This window comes from Ursus americanus, chromosome 27 (genome assembly GCF_024610735.1).
Source record: "Ursus americanus isolate L20-20 chromosome 27, mUrsAme1.1.p, whole genome shotgun sequence".
In the NCBI taxonomy this organism is placed as follows: domain Eukaryota; kingdom Metazoa; phylum Chordata; class Mammalia; order Carnivora; family Ursidae; genus Ursus; species Ursus americanus.
In genome coordinates, this window is record NC_142153.1 from 38,004,630 (window position 1) to 38,024,919 (window position 20,290).

A 20,290-nucleotide genomic window follows, 5' to 3' on the forward strand; every position below is an offset into this window, starting at 1 on the left:
AAAAAAAATTAAGTTAATTTTGTCTGGCCTGCGGCTAGCTAGTGGATCGTTGCATATATTTCTGTCCTGCACAGGTAAGTGGTGTCTCAAGGGTCAGGCCAATCAAAGATGCCACTTGGATAAGAATTAGATTCCTTAGAGACTGTTGCTGTTTCTATCCATGTGCAATTACAGTATTTGTGCTGTTTACAAAGGCCTGTTCCCACTAAGTGTCCCTTATCTGTTTATTTTAGGTGCAGAAAACTTTCAATACTCAAATCACTTGCGTTTTCCTTCTTTGTCTCCTTTGACAGAGGGTTGTCCCGGGCTGTGCAACAGCAATGGAAGGTGTACGCTGGACCAAAACGGCTGGCATTGTGTTTGCCAGCCAGGGTGGAGAGGAGCAGGGTGTGATGTAGCCATGGAGACCCTCTGCGCAGACAGCAAGGACAACGAAGGAGGTAAGAAGTGCTGAGCGCGGAAACAAGCGTGTGCCAGAGCACCGGTTTATAAGTTACATACTTATCTGGTGCCAAAAAAATCGGATCCCCATAGATTCGGTTGATTGAAAAATGTATGAGTGCTGATCGAGTGATTTTGCTCCCTATTTTCCCTGAAACAAATGCAAGATTATTATCATTCAGCGAAAAGGCAAGGTAACCAAGCTACTGTATAATGTACATTGTTCTCCATCACTTTTCCTAATCTCCAGATGACGAGTCTCCTCATCATGTTATATACGGCCCTGTGAATTGGGAGCTCTAAAGCAATATTTTAAAAACTAAACGTTCCAAAAGACGCTGGGCAATTCCCAAGCTCTTCTGATGAAAGGCACGGATGAAAAAAATGAAATAGTAAAGAAAACAGCCTCCTTGAAGCCGTACTCCCCGTGTCTGTTTATCCTAAACTTCACATTCTGCTCAAAGACTGATATTCCACCCAGTGTAGGCCCTTGGTTAAGGAGTAATTCTTTCCCCTGTTGTGCGCATTTTCATTTCAGAGAATAACGAGTGAGAGCTGGTGATTACTTCTCCAGTGATGAAATGGGTGCCCCTGGTAGCTGCTCAGTTTTGGCATACCTTTAGGACTGAGTTTTTAGATGGGATTCGGTTCCTACCTGGGCCTCTGTGGCCACTTGCTCTGTGCATTAGAATGTGTTTCCCCACCCCCTCCTTCGTTCCACCTGCTCTCCGGGAATGTCCGCAGGAGCAGTCTAGTGTTGGTGACGAGTGCAGCCTTTGGAGTCAGGTCTTCACTCTGCCTTGCACCTATGTGACTTTACAGTTGCTTCGTCTGTGACATAGGAACAAAAGCGTTTTTGAAAGGGCTAAGCGAGAGAATGTAGGTACTTAGTACACCGCCAGGCACATAGTGTGTCGTAAGTAGCAGCTGCTAGGACTCCATTTTCCTTCCGCTTTCATCTTGGCTAGCTGAAACGCATGGGAGGTTGTCATGGAAGATTAACAGTCTTTCTTTCCTACACAGAGTGGACTTAACTACTGTTCTCTGGGAAGCAAAGTGACTAGAACCAACCCTCAGTCTCCCCGCTTCCGTTCCCCCAATGCACATGCGCACATACCACGCGCGCACGCCCATACACATGCGCACATACTACACGCGCACACGGACGCGCATGCGCGCACTAGCCTGTGCCTACCATCATTCTCAAACTAAATGTTACTTGTGTCTCGTCTTCCAGACCGCGCGCTACCATTCTCCCCTTTATTTTCTAGCAAAACATACAGTTTTCCTTTTTTTTTTTTAACTTGGGTTGTCAAAAAACCTGAGCCACAAATTTGAGCCAAAGCTTCTTTTCCTTTTTCTCCTGATAGATACGGTGGTCCTTAGCCCTCAAAGCTTTTCCTGCCCAGTGGTACCTTGTTGCCTCAACCCCCCCTTAACCGTGCACTTTGTAGAAATGGCAGCATTAATTCTCTCCAACCGCAGCCCACACGGCAGCTTTCCTCATTGCTTTTCCCCAAGAAGCCCCTGTCCCATTGTTTCTGTTGCCTAGGGAGGAAGGAGCGCTTCTTTCCCTCCTTGATCGTATATTCCAGATTTTGTCTTCTAAAAGAAGATTACATTGAGGAGGTTACACAAACTCTCTCAGAGGGAAGCAGACTGCAGGGCCAGGTCTGCAGAGACATGGCAGAGTAATTTAGGGGCTAATCAATTCTTTAGTGCTGTTATCAGCTAAGGAGGTTTTTTCCCCTGCCTCAAAATTTATCAGCTGTGAATTGGCCTGTTCCCCCTTTGTTTATTCTTATTAGCATGAAACTATGCTATCTCTAGGCTTCCCTCTCCAAGGGGAAATCTGAGCCGGTAGAAGACCTCCTGTGGATTCTTTACTTATCTCATATAATTTGTATTCCTGTCGCTAACCTAATTTTGTTGATCTTCTGAGAAGGAATCTGAATGCCAGCTTTATTACATCCTGAGATCATAACCCAGGTACGGCTTTATAACCTAAGCCAGAGGGTTTTTTGAACTTAAGCATGGACTGTGTGAATAAAGACAATATTTTCCACACCAAACCCCAAATCCCCAAGGCACATAATCTGGCCATTAAGGCTATCATCATCACTATATGAGGTCAGTAGAGCAGAATGTTTAAAACAAGGCCTGTACCTGAAATTTCCTGACGTATGCTAACTTATGCTGATATAGACCCATTGTTCAAAGTCAGTTTGTTGTCAGATGGCGAATTTGCCAGAAAGTAGCTAAGTAGTTTAACATGTTAAGTGACTAAGGAGGAGGGACAAATGAAAAGGTTGATTTGGCCCCAACCAGCGTGTCATACAAACAGCTACTAGTCCAGTCTGAGCAACGTTGTACAACATGATCTTTGTTTAAAAAAAGAAAAGAACAGAACAAAGAAGGTTGCTTACTATTCCCAGAACTGAAGAAAATACATTAAAAAGTTTTAGAAAGGACAACGTATTTGGGGAAATAGTTCTATTTTTCCTTAGTCCAAGTATCTTCCTTCCCCTCTAAAATGTACTTTTCTTTACCAAATCTGGCTTGCCCCATCCCCACTGTCTTAAGACTACAGACCCTCAAGATCTAAACCCCACTGAATAGGCGTTCCTCTCTGCCCGTCGAGTCCCATTTCTCCTTTGTCTCTAAAATGCGTAAGAAAAGGCAGTCTTACGAGGGAATTCTTCAGGAGACACAGAAGGAAGAGACTACCAGTAAAATGGATTGGGGAAATTCATCTGTAGCCTCTCCCTCAACATCTAAACAGTCATAAGAAGTCAGTCTCCTGTTCAGGTGGACCTCGTTTCTTTAAGGCTCAAATAAACTCTTGTCATGCACTCAGGGTCACCAGCATTTCAGAACTAAGGGCAGTCTTTTACCCCCGGTAAAGGCTCTGACAAAGATCCCCACTCTGTATGGAATCGACTAGGGGCCTCCTCAGACTGCTTCTCAAATCTGGCTCCGGGTCAGAGGCTGTCGGAGCAGATCCTCTGGACAGAGGCAGGCAACGGAATAGAAGAGTTTTCAGTCACACAGTGGAAGTGAGAACTGAACGGTCGCTGGACCAGGTAATTGTGTAACATCTCCCAGCAGAGCGTGGAGACACTTGGGAGCGACCTCACCATATCCTGCCCTGGTTGAGAAAGCTTTCAGGGCGAACATCAGCAGTGCCTGCCTAGCCCTGGCTTATACATGTTTCTTCTTCAACTCTTTCTGCACCTACGAAGTCAGCCTCCCTCTGGGCTGAGCCATTTCCCGTTCATATCCCAGAACTCACTCTGGTGATGAAGTTGCAGAGACCAGAGAGCAGGCGGGTGAAGAGCTGGGAACCGGTCACCAGTAAGTGCAGTGTGACCAAGCCTGGGGTGTCAGACCGTGAGCCTGTGTGCTGCCCCGTTCTGTAGCTACTCAGTGTCCCCCCAGTCAGCTTCTGGAAGTGGCCCCGTCTGTCTCAGCACGCTCTGCCTCACGCTTCAGCTCCCCTCCACAAGGCTAGCCCTCGTGTTTGCTATTCTCACCAGGAGAGACTCTCTGGTGCCACGTGATAGAAATTCCACTCAAACGGTATTAAGCTTTAGAAAAAAGAAACATTTATTAGCTTACATAACTGAAAAATTCAGAGATAGCTGCACCTAGGTGTTTGAACAATGGTAACAGAAATCTGGGTTAATTCATTTGTCAACTCTGCCTTATCCCACGTTGGCACCATTCTTTGTCTCTTCCTCAGAATGACCCCCAGCAGCTCTGGCTTTACATCGCACAGCGTAAGTACCCCCGTACAAGGAGAATAACAGCCTTTCTCAATGGTTACAGGAAGCCTAGGTCTGAGGCGGACCTTCATCGGCCTGAGTTATGTCCCTTGCCCGAAGAAAAACTGACATTCTATCACCAGAAGAAAGGAGTGTGGATGCTGGATAGGCAGAAAATCAGACTCTACTACAGGAATACTAACAGCCGTTCATAGCATTTCGTTTTAGTAGCACCAGGGAATATACTCCAGTAACTAGTTCGTATAGCTCGTAGTCTTCTGTTACTCCCAGGACGAATTCTTCTATTCTTTATCTCCTCCTTTCCCCCCAAATGATAGCCTTCTCACATGAGAACAAGAAGAGCAGTGCCGAGCCTCGGTGCGCTTTCCACGCCCCAGGTTGGCAAAGCGCTCTCCAGTTCTCTCTACATACTTTTCCAAGCATCATTGTTTTTACCAAGCATACCCGCTGAGAATCTCATTCAGTAGAGGGTTTCTTGATTTTAAATAGCTCCCCTTATGCAAGCATCAAAATGCAAAAGCTTGCCAGAGGCAATTCTACCTTTACAGCAACTCCAGATACTTATGAACAAGACAGTTTCTTGGGGCCCCGGGGTGGCTCAGTCGGTTGAGCATCCGACTTGATCTCAGTTCAGATCTTGATCTAGGGGTCGTGAGTTCAAGCCCCGCACTGGGCTCTACACTGGGCGTGGAGTCTACTTAAAAAAAATTGTTTTAAATAAATAAACAAGATTGTTTCTCCAAAACATGTTATCATCGTTACCATGTTCCCATCTGTCTAGACAGGGTTCCTTTTGACATCTTGCTTCCCTGTCTGGTCCTCCAGTGGATGGCTCCCCTGTGGGTTCCTAAGGCATGGGACTCCAGCCGTCTCTTAGAGATTGGGTGGTTGAGGACAGAAAAATACTAGCCTTTATGCAAGAATAGGCACATGCCAAAATACAGTGCCAGGAGTGACACATCTTACTTGTAATTAGTTAGTTGTGGGTTTGGGAGGGTTTTTTTGTCCTTCAGAAGTATTAGTTTGTGGGGATATGTCAGGAAGGTGGACCTAGAAGAGGCTTTTTTTTTTTTTAAGTGGAGGCTGATGACAATGGAGAGGAAAGCACAATGCAATTGAGGTTATTCAGAAATTAGAAAGATAAAAACAGGAGAGAGAGGAAGAGAGAACACAGACAGAAGGTTCAGACTGCGAGAAAATGTGGGAGTGCGCTAGCAATAAAACCCAGAAGTGGAAAAATGAATGAAATGTTAATGTAAGCAGCAGAATGAGTATGGCGAGTGGGCAGGGCCATCTAAGTTTGGAGATTACCAGATGAAAATAAGGAAATGTTTGAAAATAGATTCCTTAAAAAGTTCTAGCAGAAAGATGGGACTACTGTGTTCTCCAAACACATATTAAAATAAAATTTAAATAAATAAAATAGTACCAGAATTGGGAAGAAAGAGGGGGGGATGTCTTTAAGAAAAGAAGGAGAAGAGGAAGAGGAAGCAAAAGGAAGGAAGGGAGAAAAGAAGGAAGTTAGGAAGGAAGGAGGGAAGAAGGAAAAGAGAAAAAAAGGATTACAGGAGATCATAAGTACTTCCGGAGGAAAGATTCCAGGTGTCAGAACACAGGAGTGGCCCTCAGAGTCTCAGAGCATTAAAATACATTTTCCTGGTAGATCATGATCTGGGGGAAAAATTACTACGAGTTTGAAAGACTCTGCTGGCTCCTGCTTTAGGGGAGAGACTCGGGTTTGTGTGAACCCTTTTGCTCTGCACAGAATTTTTAGAGCAGTGTCAGTTGCATTGGAGGAGCGAGAAGTCCAGCTTGTACCCTCCGACGCAGAGCACCCCAGCACACAAGGAACACGGCATTTTATCACTATACTTGGGAGACAAAAATCGAGCCACACAGGCTGGACCTCAAAGTCCTCCCTATAATTTACAGCCAGTACGAGGAGCTGCTACTTCAGGTTTCAAAATATAGAAATGGGCAGGACACGGAACGTCCTCAGAAACAGGTCTGCTTGATCCACATGTCTCCACCTTAAGAGCCTCTGTGTTAATGGCGAGAGTTGGTCGTGGTAGCCGCAGTGTACGGGGAGTGCTTTAGCGCTCTCAAAGACTTAACTGCTGTCAGCAGCTGGCTGTGCGTTCTTCTGCCCCTCCTTCAGTGGATTTAGAGGCACGTTTATGTTTTTAAAGTGAAATAGGATAGGTGCTGTTCTAAATTTGATTCTGCCAAAGAATCTTTTATTATTATTATTATTATGGTCAATTAGCCAGCATATAGTACATCATTAGTTTTTGATGTAGTGTTCAACGATTCATTAGTTGCGTATAACACTCAGTGCTCATCACCACACCTTAACACCCATCACCTGGCCAGGTCATCCCCCCCGCCCCGAAACCCTCAGTTTGGTTCCAAGAGTCCAGAGTCTCTCATGGTTCGTCTCCCTCCCTGATTTCTCCCCCTTCAGTTTTCCCTCCCTTCCCCTGTGGTCCTCTGTGCTATTCCTTATGTTCCACATATGAGTGAAACCATATGATAATTGTCTTTCTCTGCTTGACTTCTTTCATTTAGCATATTCCCCTCCAGTTCCATCCATGTCAGTGCAAATGGTGGGTATTCATCCTTTCTGATGGCTGAGTAATATTCCATTGTATATATGGACCACATCTTCTTTATCCATTCATCTGTTGAAGGCATCTCGGCTCTTTCCACAGTTTGGCTCTTGTGGACAATGCTGCTATGAACACTGGGGTGCATGTGCCCCTTCAGATCACTGCATCTGTATCGTAGGGGTAAATACCTAGTAGTGCAATTGCTGGGTCGTAGGGTAGCTCTATTTTTAAGGTCTTGAGGAATCTCCATACTGGTTCCAGACTGGCTGTACCAACTTGCATTCCCACCAACAGTGTAAGAGGGTTCCCCTTTCTCCACATCCTCTCCAACACTTGTTGTTTCCTATCTTTTTAGAGATTTTTTTCAAGCCAGTAAACAGAGGTCTGCCTCATTCTTTATAATAGAAACCCAGATATAGTGATTAATTTTACCACTACTACATTAATAATGATAATTATAATAACCTAGTTGTTTCTTTTGTTCTTTTTTTGCTCTTAGCATAAAGACAAATCTGTAGTGAATCTCTGTGTCTGCGTGTGTGTGTGTGTATCTTCATATAAATCCTTGTGTGAATATACAAGTATTTCTTTTGGACAGATTTCAAGAAGTGAAATTCCTAGGTCGAGGGGTATTTAAATTTTTAATTTTCATAGTCACATCGCCTTACAGGTAGGTTTCGCCCCCATGCACTTCATCGGTACGAGAGGGCTTCTTTTCTCCATATCTATAGTGTGTACATAATCATCGTACACAAACAAAACTGTCCAACAAGTGAAAAGTAGGAATGTTGTCTGACAGGTGAAAATGATTCCATTTTTATTGCTTTAATTTGTATTTCTCTAATTATTGGTTCAATTGGTGATCCTTATCCATGCTTCTTGGCCATTGTATTTCTTCTTTTGATAAGTGCTTATTTATTTCTCTTGCCTATTTTTTCCCTATTAGTGGCTTGACTTTTCCCTTTTAATTTTTAGGACTTCTTTGTATATGCTGCTTGGCAATTCTCTGTTAGGCGTGTTGCGGGTATTGTATCCCAGGTTTTCACTTCTCTTTTAACTTTGCTGGTGCTGTCGGTCATCACGCAGCAGTTCTCATTGACATGAGGTAGATTGGGATGAGGCGTATCTTTTCACAAATTCTGAGTTGTGTGTCTTCAACAATGCACAGGACCCTTTCCCTTTGTAAGATTATACATAGTGTTTCATATCATGTCTTCTAATGCTTTTTTATAATTGTGTGGATTGGTTAATTCCAATTAATCAAGAACATTTTAAAATAACCATTGGGGTAAAAAAGAAACCAGAACTCAAGGGTGAGCATAGTACGAAGGGTGGGAGAAGGGTAAGAAAAGAAAACCAAGAGGGTGTCTCTGCTGCACCTGCAAGACATCATTGTGATGTGCTTCGATCTAATTCTCTCTAGAAACAATCCATTCCTCCATGCCTCCAGCAGATACATTGTATGCTGATTTGGTGCCAACAAGTGTAGTAGATAGCGAGGGTACAGTGGTGAACTCAGCTGTCAAGGAGCTTCCTGACCCATGGCCTGAGCTGCTGGCTGAAGGAATGGGGAGAGGGGCTGGGGGGCTGGGGAATAGGGGGCTAGAGAGCAGGTCAGAGGTCTCCAGGCAAAGGAAACAATAATGATGAAAGCTTTTAAAAGCCACAGTAAGGAGTTCTAACTACTCAGAAGGCAGTAGAGGCCAAATAAAGGACGTAGTTTCGCTAGAGAAGTGAAGTTATCCGATCTGACTTCTGCAGTGATGACTCTGATGGAGTGTGGAGGATGAACAGCTGGGACGAGGCTGGAACCCGGAAATCAGACGGTGGTAGAGATCTCCTCCAGAGATGACCATGGTGGTCCGAAGGGCTGTTTCAGTGACATGGAAAGAGACTGATTCAAGAGATATTTCGGGTGGAGAAAAGAAGGACGTGGTAATTGATTAGGTGCAGAGAAAAAGAGAGAAGAGGAGTCAAGGATGACACTCAGGTTTCTACTTTGAGAGACTGGGTGGGTGGATGGTGGAACCATTCGTTGAAATAGGAAATACAGAAGAAAAGAGCATGTTTAGAGAAGGTTAGATGTGCTATGTTTTAAACCCACTGTTTTTGATGCCTGTGTAATATCCAGATGGAAATATCTAGAAGGCAGTTTGTGGATTTGAAGTGCAGGAGAATGATCAGCCTGGAGACATATGTGAACATAGAGACGAAACCTGCAAAGAGATATGCACACAAAAAAACAAGAATAGTCAGAAACCCAAACATGATTCCAATTCAGTCATAAATGAATTTCATGCACATCACAGAATGGTGACTCTAAAAAGTAATGGAAGTCTTACCTATACACTTTGAAAATTCTGAAGTCTACAGATAAATTATTCCATCAGAATTTCTATCTCTACCTCTAACTTGGGAGGAGGGAAAGGGGCTTCCAAATACTGTGGGGAAGGACATTAATTATCTTTTGAGTAAAAAAAGAAAATTCATGACACTTTATCCAGTCAGTAAATCAAGGTTTGGAAAAACAGGTTCAGGCATCCTCAGCTACTTGAAAGAAGCAGGTGAGCTTTGACAAGCAGATCAAGGCCAGCAGAGGAGTAACCTAGGAAAAGACCTGGAGTCAGAAGTTGTAATAATCTGGCAAATATGCATTGTCTAAATTTGCCAGAAACAATGTCAAGAATGATTTGAAGAATACAAGGAAATAGGGCAGGGTAAAAACAAGCAGGATCAGAGGCTGGCAAGCTATGACTTCTGGGCCAAAGGCTGTTTTTGTCAATAAAGTTTTATTGGAACACACCCATTCATTTCCGTAATGTCTACGGCTGCTTTAGCTCTGTAAACGTAGGGTTGAACAGTTGCAACAGAGACTGCAGTGGCCTACGAAGCCTGAATTATTTACTGTCTGGCCCCTTGCAAAGTAAGTTTGCCAACCGCTATTACGGTCCAACGAAAGCCTAAGGTAAGATGAGAACATGTTTTAAAATGGTAACTATGGGTGCCTGGGTGTTCAGTTCGTTGGGCATCTGCCTTTGGCTCAGGTCATGATCCTGGGGTCCTGGGATTGAGCCCCAAATCGGGCTCCCTGCTCGGTGGGGAACCTGCTTCTCCCTCTGGCACTCCCCCTGCTTGTTCCCTCTCTCTCTCAAATAAATAAATAAATAAAAATTTAAAAAAATAAAAATAATAAAATGATAATTAGAGAAATAATGTTCAGGATTGAGTGGACAGAAGCATAAACTAAATTATCTGCTTTACATCAATGTACCACTTATATTGCAAAGAAAGAAAGGGTCTTAACTGATCGTTGAAGTTGTTATTCAGTGGGTTTTGAGCATTTCTGATTTTTTTAGCTTTTTTTATGATTAATTCCATTAGATATGAAGTCTACACCAATAAAAATTTAAACCAACCCAATATTCCTGGTACTAAAAGGAATCTCGATGATTTCGAGAAGCTATTCCACAAAGACAATTTTACTACCGTGGACATTTGGGCAAGTGGGTAATCCACTTCGTTGTTCTAGATAGCCCTGGCTATGTAAGTATGCAGAATGAAAAATGTTTTCTCAAGTTATAGGGAGCCAGATTCATAACCATCCGTCACTTGCTTGGGCAAGTTACTGATAAACTCCACAGACAAATAACAAACTGTATGTCCCTGCTTCGTGGCTGTTGAAAATGAGATTCTTTCTCTGATTGATGTTAGCAGAGAGGCTTGTAAAAATGCATTTCCAACGGATTAGTTCAGAAGGTGTCAGTCTCGTGCAGTTTTATGACCTGCAGACTACATGCCAGATGTACATTTGCTTTTTATAAACTAACAAAGATGAACGACTAAATTTGAGCATTCCTCCCTGGCAACTCTACCACAATTGCCTAGAGGAAGATACTGTAGTTGTAGTGTGCGGGGGGAGGGGACGAGGGCATTTAACCTTTAATTTGTAAGATTAATGGAGATAATCTACAATCACTGGAAGTACTTCCTCTAGTGAGTAGTTTCTATTTAGGTGAAAGAATGAATGTAAGGGAAAAACCTGCAAGAACATAAAATATTTGTGGTAAATGATTCTCCCAAGCATATGCACACCCATTCAAAAGTCATGGAGTAAGAACTCTTAAATATATCATAAAACACGTAATTGAAGATTCCTTATAGTCTCAATAGATAATCATGGATTGTTACTGAAGGAGTTTTATTTTTTAACTGGTTTCTTTTGAAGCCAGAAATGATATTGGAGCAATAGTTCAATAGTCTACTACTTTAAAAATCTGAGTCTTAATAACTGCTTCTATTTCTTTGAGAGAGAGAGAGAAAAAATATATACAGGTATTGCATTATTATAGCTTCGTGGAAAGTAAGCCTATAGTGTAGTTTTATCTTTCTTCCAGAAATACAGAGAAATATTTAGACATTTTTCATCTTCATGTCCTTTTGCCTAAGAAAGTCGTATTTTGATATATTTATATAAAGTTTCAAAACTCAGTTTCATTTGACTTGCTTAAAACATGATTTAAAATTTTTATCAAAGGAATGAAACTACAAATAATTAACACATTTTTTAAAAAATATAACAGACATCTACATAAAAATGTAACTATGATAAGGAAAAAATATATAAGAAGGTCTGCCTGTCAGAAATTCTGACTCACGTGGTAATAAAAAATTTAAAATACTAATGTAAAAGGAGTCCAACACCATAAATTTAATTCGAGTATTCATGTATTAAGCTTGTTTTTCATCTACAAGGGAAATAGTAAAGGGATTTTTAGTTGCTGTCTCTAGATAAACGAAGTCTCTTTCACTTTTAAGTGACAGAAAATCTAACCCAAACAGACGTAAGGAAGAAGAGAATAGCTTGGCTTCTGCAGCTGAAAAGCCCAAGAGCTCAGGTATATCTTGCTGCAAAAACCCTAAAGATGCCAGGATGACCTGTTGTTTTTCTGTCCAGCTCTTGGCTCTGGTTCTTGAATGGCTGCATTGCCAGAAAGGTTCTCCTATAGTAGCAGCTGGATTGAAGCAGCGACCCCAACCTCACAGCCTTACAGCTCCAAGCCTCGGGGGAAGGGCGAGGGTGGATCTCTGCAGACAGTTCCTGAAATTCACTCCAGTTAGACAAGTTAGGTCAAATGGACACTTCTGAACCAAACATGAAAGGGGAAATGCACACAGATGAGCGGTGGGACAGATGGATATGTAAATGAATGTGTAGAGCTGTTGCCCAAAGAAGAGGAAATGAGCATTGGGAGAACTCACAAGTGTTCGCCACATTCTGCTTCAGGTGGGCAAAGTGACTTAAGGACATTGATCCAGGACCCCTCATCTCTTGTTTCTGACCTTGCCTGTGTTGTTGTTGACCTACTTTTAGACTGGCCAACGTAACTCAATTTAGTCTATTTTCTTGCATCTTGGTTTGCTGTCAGATAATGAAGGGGCAAACTTATATTCTATTAATAAGAGTGGCCTAAAGCCAAAACAAACGGGTAGTGGTTTTTTTTTCAAATAAAAGTTATTTAAAAAGCCCTCGTGTGGGGCACCTGGGTGGCACAGCGGTTAAGCGTCTGCCTTCGGCTCAGGGCTTGATCCCGGCGTTGTGGGATCCAGCCCCACATCAGGCTCCTCCGCTATGAGCCTGCTTCTTCCTCTCCCACTCCCCCTGCTTGTGTTCCCTCTCTCGCTGGCTGTCTCTCCCTCTGTCGAATAAATAAATAAAATCTTTAAAAAAAAAAAATAAAAAAAATAAAAAGCCCTCGTGTAAATAAAATATGTAGGTCAACTAGATATTTTCAACTGAGTTTGCCATAATAGGGTCACACTAAGACTTGAGACTTGGGTTTGAAGATTTGAAAAACATTTGTCCGATCTCCCAAGAATGATTTCGAGTCTTCAGAAACTGATGTTTTTATTAATCTACACCGAGAAATGTCATTGCCAAGCAGACCAAAATTCATGTGTCAGCTGGTGAGTGAAAGAATGATCTTAAGGGATAATGTCACCAAATCATCATAACCTGACTCTCTTATCCACTAATGAGTTGGTTTATATGTTTCAAACAAAATACTTACATGGGCCATGGAATGTGATTTCCTTTTGATGTTCCTGGAAAAGGCACTAGCAAATTCTATCCATTACACGTTTCACATTACCAGCGCTGTAGGTCAACTTTTTTATGGCAGGCTTCTTATCATTTCCAATATTACGGCTCACTTACATTTGTCACATTTTAAAGTAATACCTCCATTTTAGCGGAGGCATAGAAGGGGCTCAGGATCCTGTTTAACATTTAAGAGATGCCTTAATTTTATTTGGAATACACTTTACCTTCCTTGGGAAAGCTATTTCCTTGAAAGGTGGTTGGCTCATCTCATCCATTATATGTTGATTTGTACTTGCTTCACTTCACGGACTTTCATTTTCTGACCCTTCCCCAAATTTTAGAACTCCCTACGTAGGTCCCGAACCACTGACCCATCGTGCACACTATGTTAACTCCTAGTGCATTTTCTCTAAAACAGAGAAGGCTTCAGTAATTATACTTAAAACAAATCTGTAGTCCTTCCTACTCCTACTAGATTGTCCTAAGCAGTAATTTTTTAAATTCTTACTCAGAATCAGCTATCTCCAACCCAAACATTTACTCCACGTGAAAGAGGCTGCAAGTCTTGTATTAATATTTTATCTGTTTGCAAAAAGTGTGCCTCGTAGAAATTACTCTACAATGAGGGGAGATTCACTGGATCTGAAAGAAAACAAACCAACGAACAAAACACAGTGCACATCACCGCGTAACGAGAGGACTCCTCTCACTGGCTTACACTTATCTCTGCAGATGGGCTCGTTGACTGTATGGATCCTGATTGCTGTTTACAGAGTTCCTGCCAAAACCAACCCTACTGCCGCGGACTGCCTGATCCTCAGGACGTCATCAGCCAAAGCCTACAGTCCCCCTCGCAGCAAGCTGCCAAATCTTTCTATGATAGAATCAGTTTTCTTATAGGGTCTGATAGCACCCATGTCATACCCGGAGAAAGTCCTTTCAATAAGAGGTTAGTGCATTTTCTTCTTACATAGATTTGTAGTGGTGTTGTCAATAGTTCCATGCACTTTATATGAAATGCTGATGACAGTGAATTTTAGGAAAGTGCTTTTCCTTCATAATGCAGTTTTTCCTCCTTCGGCAAATTCCTCACCAAACTTCACATTTCAAGCATTTTTGACACAGTTCACGCGCTTTGTCAAGTTCAGTACCTGAGCCATAACAGGACATTCCATTAAGGAGTCAATAAATCTTCATTTAACTAGTTGATTTTGTTAGCACAGTTGGAAATGTTTCAAAAGAAGCAGTGAAAAGACCCCAAAAGGCAAAACAGAAGTGAGCTTTTTTTTTTTTTAAAGCTGAGCTCGCTAAATAATATAAATTATGAATTAATGTAATGGAACTGCTAACGGCATGGCAGTGGGATTGCATAAGCTGTTTGGTGCTTTACAGAACAGTAATGACCTGAAAATAAACCAGTAAGTGAAAGCAGGTGTCTTGTGTCTCACTGAGTAAAAGAAGATGATTTACACTAGAACTCCTGGATCTGCAGTAATTTAACAGCATTAATGCAGTTAGACCCAGCGGTTGATTAAAAGTTGCTGCACAAATGTGCCTTATTGCCCCCTTAAATCTTGTACTTCCTGGTCCCTGCAGATTTACGGATTGCCTTGAAATTAATTGGAAGGTATACTTTTCTTCATGTAAGCACCAGATATATGACTTATGAAAAAGCGCAGTTTATAATTTTAAAAAATCCTTCTCTAAATTACGGGTCTTGATAACTCTCCAAAACCAGATTGCAACAAATTAAAACCCAGGGTAAACACCAGGCATTTAGAGAATGTGAATTGCCCTGAATTAAAAGGGGGCATTGTCTTGGGACTATTTCAGGTCTGGTTTTTGTGAATCACAAGTGTGTGTGGCCGTGTTATTTTATCCTTAGGTTGAATTATCTCTAAATCATGCTAATGTTGGCCTGAGAAGACAAATGTTCATTTTAATTCTTCTGCTTTTCCCACAGCCTTGCATCCGTCATCAGAGGCCAAGTACTAACTGCTGACGGAACCCCACTTATCGGAGTAAATGTCTCATTTTTCCATTACCCAGAATATGGGTATACTATTACCCGCCAGGACGGAATGTGAGTTAGTCCCACTGCACTCTCTCTGTTTAGAATATTTTCAGTATAAAAACTAGACATTCTTATGTCTCCCAGTATGTTTTATTATCTCTTTTAATATAGAACTGCAACAAATTTAGGCTCCAGAAATCTGTGACAGTGCGTGTGGCAGAGACTTAAAGCCACGTGCTCATGTAGTTCCTTAAAAGTTGGCTCCATTTGCCAACACATGGTAACAGTGTTGTGGTTTCATAGGAGAATTTTCTTTGTTTTAGAAGATTCATGTTGACCTATTCAGGAATGACCTTCCATAATACCTACAACTTAAGTTTAGATGGTTCTGAAAAAAATGAGTAGATGGGTAGAGAGATAAAGCAAGTTTTGGAAGATGTTAATGAATTGTTGAATCTAAGGAAAACATATATGGGTGCTCATTGAATAATGACTTTAATATTCCTGTAGATTTGAAACTGTATCATATACAAGTTGGGAGAAAAGTTGGTTTTCTTTGTAAAGCATATTTATTGAAGGAGCCGAGTGTTGTTGGAAGGTGTATGGGATCCAGATAATTCACTAAGTAATCTTGTTTTTTCTTAGGTTTGATTTGGTGGCAAATGGTGGGGCTTCTCTTACTTTGGTATTTGAACGCTCCCCATTCCTCACTCAGTATCATACCGTGTGGATTCCATGGAATGTCTTTTATGTGATGGATACCCTCGTCATGAAGAAGGAAGAGAATGACATTCCCAGCTGTGATCTGAGTGGATTTGTGAGACCAAATCCCATCATCGTGTCTTCTCCTTTATCTACTTTTTTCAGATCTTCTCCTGAAGACAGCCCCATTATTCCCGAAACACAGGTAGAATGTTCTAGCAGGTAGTACTTTTAAGGAAACTATTTTCAGATCATGTGGTTTCCAAAGAATCTTAAAAAAGGATTGCAGAATTCCAGCACTACCCTAAGTAATTCTATAGTCTGAAACATAGAATGTGGGGTGCATGTGTGTGTGTGTGCGTGCGTGCATGTGCAAGTAGAGGTAAAATACTGTGGTAGGTTATCTAGTTATTTCTTAAAGATCTATTCAAAATACTTTTTTGTTCAGGCTACCCTATATCTCTATATATTTATTAGTTGTAGCCAAATGGACAAACAGTTTACACTCAACAGCTAATAACATCTTTATTCATGCACTCATTCACTGGAAAAAGGTTTTGATACCTATATGCTCCCGACCTCCTGACTGATGTGGTATCAAGTGCTATTATATGTGGTCATTACTCTCAATGGCTTACTGTTTAATTCTAATTAGAAGTAAAAAAATGTTCAGAAAAGATGATTTTTGCAACAAATGTTCATTAAGTTTCTCAAGATAGTTTTATCTGAGAAACTTGGTATTATGTCTTAAGTTCTAATAATTTATGGTAAAGCCTGTTCTCCTCAGGGGGAAAAAAAATCTGTATAACTTTTCTAAAAATAGCCATACTTTCACTATTCCTTTTATCTACTGAAATATCTGGAGGTTGTTTTCCTTCTTCTTTGTGTCCAATTAAAAATAACTTTGAGGTCTGAAAGATAAGACATTAGGTACAATAATAATGGACTTTATTCATAAATAGCTAAGTAACACTATGTCGTCTTTATTTTTTTTAAAGATTTATTTATTTATTTATGAGAGAGAGAGAGAGAGAGAGCCCACACACATGGGGGGGAGGGGCAGAGGGAGAGCAAGAATCTCAAGCAGACTCCCTGCTGAGCACGGAGCTGGACGCAGGGCTCCATCCCACAACCCCGAGATCATGACGTGAGCCAAAATCAAGAGTTGGATGTTTAACCGACTGAGCCACTCAGGCGCCCCTACTAATTTCCTTTGTAAAAGGATCACTGTGGTTGCTACACTAAGACTATTTCCATATTGGGCAAAGGTTGAAACAAGGAGACCGGATAGGAAACAATCTCAATAATAGGAGAAAGGATGGTGGCTTGGACAAAGGGAGTTGGGGTGGAAGGGGTAAGAAGTGGGTGTGTAAGAGTGGAGTCCAGGGCAGAGGTTGGAAATAAAACGTACACTTGGGGGTCATCAGTGATACAGATAAACATAAAGCATAGGATGAGATCCCCTAGGGAGGGAGTGCAGATAGAGAGCAAGGTCTAGGATAACAGGTAAGAACTCTGACAGGCAAATACAATGCAGAAGAGACACCTCAATGATTTACTGCATAACAGGCCAGCTTTGAGCTGAAGCTTTTGGAAATTCACTGTAGCCTTATGCAATGTAGTACGTCCTCCCCAGGGGCCATCTTGCAGTAACTCTGAACTTCTTAGCCACTCCTTAAATAGATTTAACCTTGAGGCTGTGTCTGTCTGTCTATAGGTGGCAAATCCTTAGCAAACTGAGTCACTGAAATGGGTTTCAAATAGTCAACGGTTGCAGGAATACATGAAGGGTTTTTTTTTCCATTCCATCAAACAGTCTGCAGACATTTAGTAGAAATTTACTAAGAGCCTATTATGTAGGACGTACTCTACTAGGATAAAAAGAGTAATAAGACATGGATTCCCACCATTCTAAATGTGATCAAGATTTGAAGGAAGAACTCTGAAAGTTCAAAAGAGAGGTCTATTCCTAAGGAAGCCAAAAAAGAGCATCATTGAGGAGGTTGGCCTTCAAAGTGGGGAAAGAATATTCCAGATTGAAAAAAATGTATGAGCAACCACAGGGTGGTAAAAACAAATGATGTCATATTCAAACTGGTGAATGACTTAAATGTAGGGCATATAAGAGGAAAGGTTGGAGCTAGATTCTGAGTGGCCCCAAAATGCCATACAATGGAGACCTTGAATTCTTTAGGCAATATGGAACCAGGAGGCCAATGGCTCTTTTCAGATTTCTCTAAAGCTAACTCAAGAGGCAAAATGTGTAATTGATGGGAGAGGACATGTAAATCAGTGAACTGACTAGCGTTTGCTGTATTTCTATATATATCCAGCTCTGAGATGGGGAGGGCCCAACACTCACAATGGTGATGAAAATGGAGAAGAGGGAATAGATCAGACCAAGATTTGGAAGGTAGAATTGACAGGATGTAGTTTCTTTTTTTTTTTTTTTTTTTTTTTTTAAAGATTTTATTTATTTATTCGACAGAGATAGAGACAGCCAGCAAGAGAGGGAACACAAGCAGGGGGAGTGGGAGAGGAAGAAGCAGGCTCATAGCAGAAGAGCCTGATGTGGGGCTCGATCCCGGAACACCGGGATCACGCCCTGAGCCGAAGGCAGACGCTTAACCGCTGTGCCACCCAGGCGCCCCAGTTTCTTTTTTTTTTTATGACAGGATATGTAACTTTATTTATTTATTATAAAATAAAATATTTATTAATTTATTATGAAACAAAACAATAACAAAATTAAAGAAAGTAAGTCTTTTATTTTATTACATTTTTTATTTTAATTGTAGTTTCTAACTGAATATTGAATGGGGTGAAGAGAGGGGCTTACAGATCACACAGCTAGCAAAAAATAGGCTTGATGGTTTATTTTTCCACTCTGGCTGGATGTACTTTTCCCACTAATGCAAAATAACATGGTCAAGTTAAATTACATAGGAGAAACACATGTTTTAATGAACTAAATTACAGATATCTGTTCAATGGAAGTAGGCTAATGATGACAAAGACAATAATCCGTTATTAAAATTGGGAATAACATATGATATTTTGAATTAGAGAAGTGGCTCGTACCAGATCACAGGAAATATATATTTAATTAATGAAAGACTGCCTGACATATAGAAAACCTATCAGATTTATGAGAAATTATTTTGAAAATAAATTAAGAGGAAACAAATTATATGCCTTAGGGTTCAATCACCTACATTTTCAGAGAGCCATTCAAGAGTCACAGAATCCATTTTTCAAGCCAACCCACTGATATTTCACCCCAATGATGGAAGAACAATGAGTTCTATTTCGATTATTCACCCTGTAGCCTCCAGCCACACAAAAGTGCTGTCAATCTTAAATGTAATGTTCTCCGTGAGTCTAACAGAACTCTAGGAAGTTTCTGTAGGGCCATAAACTCTTTTGCTTCGGGTAGTCTGTGGCTGAAGTCAGTGCGCGTGTTCGGTAAGGCAAACCCCACTGTGGTGAGTAGCGATGTCTTCTTAGTCCGCGGTACTGCATCCCATCGCTCCCGATGCCAACACCGGCTCAAGGCCACGGTGGAGGTTCGTTCAGCCCATTCTTAGGTGCTACTCGCTTATACCCACGCTGACCACGACAGCCTCACTCTCATGGGCTCGACTTCAGTCATTACAATTTGGAGACGACAAATATGCACCAATCCCAACTGTCCTGTGCAAGAGGCGCTGGATCCCACTGACCACTGGGTCACCATGCTAAGATCTTTCTAACACAGTCTGAACGATGAATCTCGATAAGCCAATATGAGGAGATCTTTGAGAATGGTATTTAATTCTTGGCAGACAAAACGGTGACTTCCTGGGGCAGATTCTTGAGCCTAGATGGCCTCGCACTTCACAGTATATATATCGCAGTAAGCCTCCGAAGAGCCACCGTTGTTAACCAAGCTAACAGGGCCTTGGTCAGATGTTATACGCCACATAAAGTATAGTTTTCAAAATACTTAAATCGTGTTTTGGCATAAATGTGTTGGCATACAGCAGTATAAATTTGTTGACATTCATTGAGTCAGCCACATTGATGGATAAATTGTGGGGTTAAGAATATGATTTTTAAAAAATCTATAAAGAAGATCATTCTTAGGCAGGTAATTATTTTAACTTTGCACAGTCCAGTTTCAACTCAAAAAGTGTACGTTGTGTGTCTTGCGTGTGCACCCGATAACACAGCAGTCGTTCTCTCGGGGAGAATTGGTGCAGCTCTGAAATATTAGTCCATCTACCATCATCTCAAAAATCAGCAGTGAGGCCTCGCGCAACTAATTGTGAGAATATGCTCTTGTTATATCACCTTTCACCATGGATGTGGAATTCACTGCGATTTAACCCAAATGCATTGGTCTTTTCTGTTATCACTCCTGTCTTTCTAGGCTGTGGCCAGTCAGCTGCCGAGGCCATGGACACAGGTTTAATCCCTAAATGAGCCAGCTGGCATGGGCCAGATCTTTGGCCCAGACCTCATCCCTGCTCTGAGCCAACCATCTTACAAATGTCGGCTCTAATTTTCCAGGGTCACGGGGCCAAAAGACGAGTTAGTGAGAATCCGCTGTGACTAGGAGCTAACAAGTCAGTGCGTGTCAGCGCTGGCTCCTCTATGA

At 41.5% G+C, this 20,290-nt stretch overlaps 1 protein-coding gene across 7 annotated transcripts in view; it reads left to right on the forward strand.

Annotated features, from left to right (window-relative positions):
* The window catches only part of TENM3 (teneurin transmembrane protein 3), a 589,152-nt gene that overhangs the window by 512,721 nt on the left and 56,141 nt on the right, over nucleotides 1-20,290 (forward strand). For all 7 annotated transcript variants that reach the window (XM_087856505.1, XM_087856504.1, XM_045785848.2 and 4 more), the window contains 4 exons: nucleotides 294-440; nucleotides 13,668-13,884; nucleotides 14,899-15,018; nucleotides 15,595-15,856. In XM_087856505.1, the coding sequence (XP_087712631.1) occupies nucleotides 294-440; nucleotides 13,668-13,884; nucleotides 14,899-15,018; nucleotides 15,595-15,856 (746 nt within the window). The remainder of the gene's footprint in view (nucleotides 1-293; nucleotides 441-13,667; nucleotides 13,885-14,898; nucleotides 15,019-15,594; nucleotides 15,857-20,290) is intronic.